Here is a 6,764-nt window from a genome sequence, read left to right on the forward strand (position 1 = left end):
CTGTTTCTAAAAAGTCTATAATCCTTTAAAACTGTTTGTAATTTAGGTATTTTTCTTTTAGGAAATGGCACCGCGAGTTAAAGTTTTAGGTTCGGTTTGTATTTTTATATGGATTCTAAGAGAATAAATCTGCAGATTAACTTACTGTTAATGTATGGAATAGGTTTTTAGATTTGTTAAAAATGACTCAGAGTTGCAATGATACTAATTGTACGGGTATTGCCCCCAAACATTTTATAAATCATATTTTTGTCTATGGAATGTTAAATACGCTTATCTTTCATTTTTCTTTAATAAGAGTTATTTAAACATAACAGAAACAGGGAATTTGACTCTGATGTCGCTGTTGCATCGGAAATGTTCACCGTCAAAACTAGAACATAATAAATTAATATTTATGGACACTGCGTTATAGCAGTTACAAATTGTTTCACATGGCACTAATCACAGTGCTGGCAAGCACGACCGTTGCATTTATTGTGGGTATACTATGTTCCCCATTTACTATTATACCCCCTTTACTATTATACCCCCTTTACTATTATACCCCCTTTGGTACACGTTACAAGCCTCTTTTGTGCACGCGAAGCGTGCACTCCGGCCGGAGGCGGCGGCCGAAGGCCGCCGCCTCCGGCACGAGTTTTCCAGGCATTAAGACTCATCGGAAGTCGTTAAGCAGAATTATTTTTAGTTCAAAACATTCTAATTTGATGTCAAAGATGACAGGAATAAAAAATAGTTATGTTGAGATTTTTAAGAAATTTGCATAAAATACTCGCCAGCACTGTTATACGAAATTCGGTAAAAAACCCAAAATCGCCATATTCAGGTGCCTTAAAAACCATGTTAAAATTGAGTTAGAGATCTGAAATTTTTCAGGGCGTCTAGACGTTGATCAAATCGACTGCAAAAAAAGTTTCAGGTTTCAGGAGTATCGGGAAATGGGTTTTCTAGAACCCCTGTTTTACGACAGATTGTCGTGATATATATATATATATACATACATATTCAGGGATAGACGCTTTGCCAGTCAATGTAGCCTGTATTTAATTGTCCATAGATTCAAAAGTATAAAAGATAAAGCCATTTCCGACCACAGGTCTTGCAAATAATTGTTTACACTTTAGTTTACATTGTATAAAAAATTATTTGACGTCATAAACACCCCTTGATGACGTTCATCAAGTTTAACCGTTTTTAAAACTTGATTTTTGACAAAGTAATAACTTTTAAACTTAATTTTAAACCATTAAGGAGTAATTTTATTCAAAACTGAGGAGAATTTCACCTTAGATAATTGTTCAAGCATTCTGAAAATCTACCGGAAAGTTTTTTCTAGCTTGCTCCTTCAAAAGATATTCGGCATTGAAGTTTGTGCTTTTTGTTGAAGATTTATTTTATAAAAACGTCAATTTTGCGATTTAGTATTCTCTGGTGGTTGGGCCATGCCTTGAGTTGAGGAGCTCAGTTCTGCTTCCTATAGGTATAAATTGTGCATTAGGCTAGTTTTTGAAGTTGAAAATCGAAAAGTTGCACACGTGGGGACACGCCCAAATTGATAGAAAATTGCTAAAATCACTGAAAATTGCTGTTTTCGTCATTTTCTGTCAACTTTAGAGTGCCGTTGTGATTACAGTTCTTCTTGAAAATACTTTGAAACTTTGCATGCTTATTAAACTATATATAAAACAATTTACATGAAAAAATTTACGGCGATTCAATATTGGATGCGCACGCAACGTCCGCTCAAAGTTTGCACGTGCGAAAGGTGAGAATTTTGCTCATTCGTGATTTCCAACAAAGTCTGCTTTGCCACGACAGTTTAATGTCATTATATATGAATTTAATGCCAACTTGAATGAGTATTAGGTGGCATATTCAGTCAGTGATCGACCGATATGCTTACCTAAACACAAGGAAATGTTTTTAAAAGGAAAATTTCGAAATCGTTGAAACTTCCTCCTTATTAATTAATGAAGATATCAGTTTATATTTCGACTTTATAAAGTACCCTGACATTATAATCAAAAAGAGATGATATTTTACCAAAACCCATATTCATGGGTAGAGGTGGACCGCTGCCAGTGTCTCTCTTTCCCAAACAAAAGGAAATGATATTAATTTGATTGACCGTTCTCAAATGCAAAATGATACCGAGAATGAAATCGGTCGCTCGCTTTTCCCATTCATTTACAATTGTATAGATTAAGAAGATCTACCCAAAGGCAGCTGTACTCGGCAATAAAGATTCAATAAACTTCAGCTAATTCAATAAGCAATAACTACTACCCTTACCCCGAAATACTAGGTATCGATCCGAACGCAACCCAAAGAGATTTTTACAGCATCTGACTGATGTAATCAATCGAAATTTATTACAATTCGTAAGCCGTGAATGAAGGGAAAAAGCGAGCGACCGATTTCATTCTCGGTATCATTTGCATTTGAGAACGGTCAATCAAATTAATATCATTTCCTTTTGTTTGGGAAAGAGAGACACTGGCAGCGGTCCACTCTACCCATGAATATGGGTTTTGGTAAAATATTATATAAATATAATAGTAATATAGTCATGTGTTTATGATGCTCCAGAATTTATGTTTAAAATTTTAGGGAAAAAAATCAACAAGGAACTTTCAACTTGTTTATTAGACGGCCAGTGGCGTAACGACCGCCCGGCTAACCTGCTAGTCAGGGGGGGCAGGCCACCTTAGGGGGCGGCTATTTGTCCGCCCATCTTACATTATTGTGCCGCCCCCTGTAGCCGGTTGATGGACCCGTGACTCTTCATACCGAAGTATAAAAAAAAGTAAAGAAATTAGTTGAACGTGTCTACTACTCCAAAATTCTACACGAATTATTACGCGCACGTAACCACGCGCTGACAAGTTGAGCCAAAAAAGTGATAAACGATACTACACTTTCATTGTTTTAGTACTTAGCGCGGAGGCCACAATTTCTAATGATGCGCGGTGTGCCTAAAGTCTTATACGGACGGTAATTGTCTTGAACCTCTAAAACCTTCCGAAGGTTGCAGTTTGTGACTTTTCAATAATTTTAAATCCGGCTCTGGGCCCTGGCTCAGGTTTGTTCTCGGTAGTAGGCCAAATAGAAACACCCGTTTCAAAGATACACTTATAAATTATGTTAAGAAATAGAAAACATCATGATCACAGATCAAGTCAACCCTCAATTTACAACAATTTACAAAATACAAAAAAAATAAATAAAATGTTCAGTCGGGAAACGCTTGATGCGCCCTGCTTATGCACTGGCAAAATTTTTGTACCAGCTATTCGAGCGCTTCAAGTTTGTCAACCTCACTGTTTCGCAATTGAGATGATGAGACTAAATCCTAAGTCTAGATTGTGACATAGTCGACCTTAGATAAGTTTTTTATCAACTTTAACCTTCGAGGATGGACCGTTCCGCCGATGACTGTGGACTGGTATAGCTATGAAAAGCTACAAGGCTGCCTACCAACATGGGGACCAACAGCGGAGGTCTCACTCGAAGATAAAGTTGACCAAATGGGAGGATTGTCACATCTTCGGTCCTTAGCTCACTCCCGTAATCTTCCTTCAGGTCAATTAACTCGTCTGCCAAAAGATGGGCTGAAGCCTTGTGGTAGATCTTTACCAACTCATTCGCAGCAGTTCGGGAGGGTCCGTGCAACTCTTGTCGTAGTGTTTGGGCTGCAAACACGCCGAACTTGCTCATATTGAGTTGTGTCCCTCAAATGAAGATGGATTTGTTTCCCGACATGTCTTCACGTGTGGGAAGAAATATCTGTTACCTTCGAACAAATCCTTCTTCGATGGTGTCTGGTGAAGTTCTGGCACGAAGTTGGACCAGCAATATCTGTGACAGGTTCCGGGCCTATGGTGAGATGGAATGGACTGTCGGCCCAGTCATAGATGGCTTGCTGTGAGCTACTACGATGAAGTATCCAATTCCCTCTAGATTTCGGAGAAATCTTGTAAAGCTGCTGAGAGCAGCTGGCAACAAATCAATGTACCTGGTTTTTTGCCTGGCGCAAGTTAGTTATAGTCTGTGCCTTGAGAGAGCAGCTTCTCCCAAACACAAGAGTAATGGTGTAACTCGAAAGTTCTAACGCTACTCAAAAGTCCCGCAGATGTTTCGGCAGTTGGTGCGTGATAGCTTCGTCAGAAGTCCTGATGGATATCTGGGCTGCGATACTGATGGGCCCTAACGCTTTCTTGGACGAGACGACCACCTCGTTGGGCAAAGTTTTTGAGGCTAAAGCCCGGAGAGTTCTTCGTCAGCTCCTCCAGCGTAATGAGCTCGATCCAACAAACGTAAAAACCTGGCCCAGCCGTCGACAGAAACTCACTGGTGTGGTTGGTAGCAGCCACAACATTTTTATCCACCAAACACAGATTGTGGGTCGAACGGGCACGAAGGGAACAGGGTTCGTTGTTCTGTCCTCTTCATTTCGTCTGTACTCCCCACATAAACTCCCGACATAACACTGGCTCCGTCAAATCCCGGTCCTCTAAGTTAGTCCAGCGTGGATTCCCCGCTGCTGCGAGGTCTTCAATAGCGAGATTAGAAATTAGCCTCTGCTTTTCAGATGGGACATTTGCGACTGAATCCGAGGAAGGTTCATGCACTGTATGAGAGTCTCGAAACGGAAAACCCGCGCCCACCAAACTTAATTGGGCGACCTGTGAGGGAATATGTCAAAAAAGTTCTAGATTTCTTAAGACACATCGATGGAAGAAATAAGGTCAACATAGTGAAAACGGGAAGGTTGTTAACGGTTTTAATGTTGCTTTACCCAATGTCCACCTGTACAGACATACAGCATATTACATATAAAACAAATTTGAAATCAAATGTCATTTGACCAAAAAAGATGGAACGAACCTTTCCCAGATCAACTGTCGAATCAAGGATAATCGAAAGTAGTTGGTTCAAACTGCTTGCCCAGTTTGACGGTCTCCTGAAGCAAGTGATCGCCACGCCCAAGGGGAAGACCAAATATCTGAGCCCTGCGATCCAAAACGAGCTGATCTCCCTTATCGCCGAGGAAATGCGGATCTCCTTGGTATCGGATATCCTAAAGAGCCCCTACTTTTCGATTATCCTTGATTCGACAGTTGATCTGGGAAAGGTTCGTTCCATCTTTTGGTCAAATACATTTTGATTTCAAATTTGTTTATGTAATATGATTATGTCTGTACAGTGGACAATGGTAAAGAAAAATACCGTTACACCTTCCCTTTTCACTATGTTGTACATTTATTTCTTCCATCGGATGTGTATTAGAATCTAGAAGCTATTTTATTGACATATTTCCCTCACAGGTAGACCAATTAAGTTTGGTGGTGCGCTGGGTTTCCGTTCGAGACTCTCAAGTACAGGTGCATGAGACCTTCCTCGGATTCATCGCAATGTCATCTGGAAAAGCAGAGGCTATTGCTAATCTCGCTATTGAAGAACTCCAGAAGCTGGGAATCACGCTGGACAAACTTAGAGGACAGGGATTTGACGGAGCCAGTGTTATGTCGGGAGTTTATGGGGGAGTACAGACGATACTGAAGAACAGAACCACGAACCCTGTTCCCTTCGTGCACTGTTCGACCCACAATCTGTGTTTGGTGATAAAAGATGTTGTGGCTGCTACCAACCACACCAGTGATTTCTTCGACTGTCTGGGCCAGGTTTTTACGTTTGTTGGATCGAGCTCATTACGCTGGGAGGAGCTGAAGATGAACTCTCCGGGCTTAGACCTAAAAAAACTTTGCCCAACGAGGTGGTCGTCTCGTCATGAAAGCGTTAGGGCCATCAAGAATCGGCAGCCAGATATCATCAGACTTCTGACGAAGCTATCACTCACCAACTGCCGAACATCTGCGGGACTTTTGAGTAGAGTTAGAACTTTCGAGTTCACCATTACTCTGGTGTTTTGGGAGAAGCTGCTCTCCAAGGCACAGACTATTACTAACATGCTCCAGGCTAAAAACCTGGACATTGGAGTTGTGCCAGCTGCTCTCAGCAGCTTTACAAGATTTCTCCGAAATCTAGAGGGAAATTGGGATACTCTCATCGTAGAAGCTCAGCAGCAAGCCATCTATGCTGGGGCCGAGCAGTCATTCCAGCTCACCATGGCCCGGAACCTCTACAGATATTCTGGTCAACTTCGTGGCCAGAACTTACCAGAACCATCGAAGAAGGATTTGTTCAAGGTACAGATATTTCTTCCCACACTGAAGACATGTCGGGAACAAATCCTTCTTCGATTTGAGGGACACAACTCAATAGTGAGCAAGTTCGCGTGTTTGCAGCCCAAACACATACTGACGAAGAGTTGCACGGACCTCCGAACTGCTGCGAATGAGTTGGTAAAGATCTACCACAAGGACTTGCAGCCATCATTGGCAGACGAGTTAATTGACCTGAAGGAAGATTACGGGAGTGAGCTAAGGACCGAAGATGTGACAAGTCCTCTCCAGTTGGTCAACTTTATCTTCGAGAGAGACCTTCCGCTGTTGTGTCCGCAGTTGGTAGCAGCCTTGATGCTTTTCATAGCTATACCAGTCACTGTTGCATCGGCGGAACGGTCCTTCTCGAAGTTAAAGTTGATAAAAACTTATCTAAGGTCGACTATGTCACAATCTAGACTTAAGGATTTAGCTCTCATCTCAATTGAGAACAGTGAGGTTGACAAACTTGATCGCTCGAAGCTGGTACAAAAATTTGCCAGTGCAAAAGCAGGGCGCATCAAGCGTTTCCACTGA

The 6,764-nt window shown here is 41.4% G+C and overlaps 1 protein-coding gene across 1 annotated transcript; it reads left to right on the forward strand.

Annotated features, from left to right (window-relative positions):
- Positions 1-3,817: 3,817 nt before the first annotated feature.
- LOC134825853 (zinc finger MYM-type protein 1-like) lies at positions 3,818-6,764 on the forward strand. Its single transcript, XM_063838042.1, has 4 exons — positions 3,818-3,927; positions 4,136-4,361; positions 4,955-5,137; positions 5,331-6,764. Exons 1-4 carry the CDS (start codon positions 3,818-3,820, stop codon positions 6,762-6,764), a joined length of 1,953 nt encoding a protein of 650 aa, XP_063694112.1.

The sequence above is a fragment of the Bolinopsis microptera genome, unplaced genomic scaffold (assembly GCF_026151205.1).
Source record: "Bolinopsis microptera isolate Bmic1 unplaced genomic scaffold, MBARI_Bmic_1.0 sca173, whole genome shotgun sequence".
NCBI lineage: Eukaryota > Metazoa > Ctenophora > Tentaculata > Lobata > Bolinopsidae > Bolinopsis > Bolinopsis microptera.

Bases quoted from the DNA above. Each gene is read 5' to 3' on its own strand.
- LOC134825853 (XM_063838042.1), top strand. From the start codon at position 3,818: ATGGTGTCTGGTGAAGTTCTGGCACGAAGTTGGACCAGCAATATCTGT. The intron at 3,928-4,135 runs GTGAGCTACTAC...AAAGTCCCGCAG, and splicing joins CCAGTCATAGATGGCTTGCT to ATGTTTCGGCAGTTGGTGCG. The intron at 5,138-5,330 runs GTTCGTTCCATC...TTTCCCTCACAG, and splicing joins CGACAGTTGATCTGGGAAAG to GTAGACCAATTAAGTTTGGT.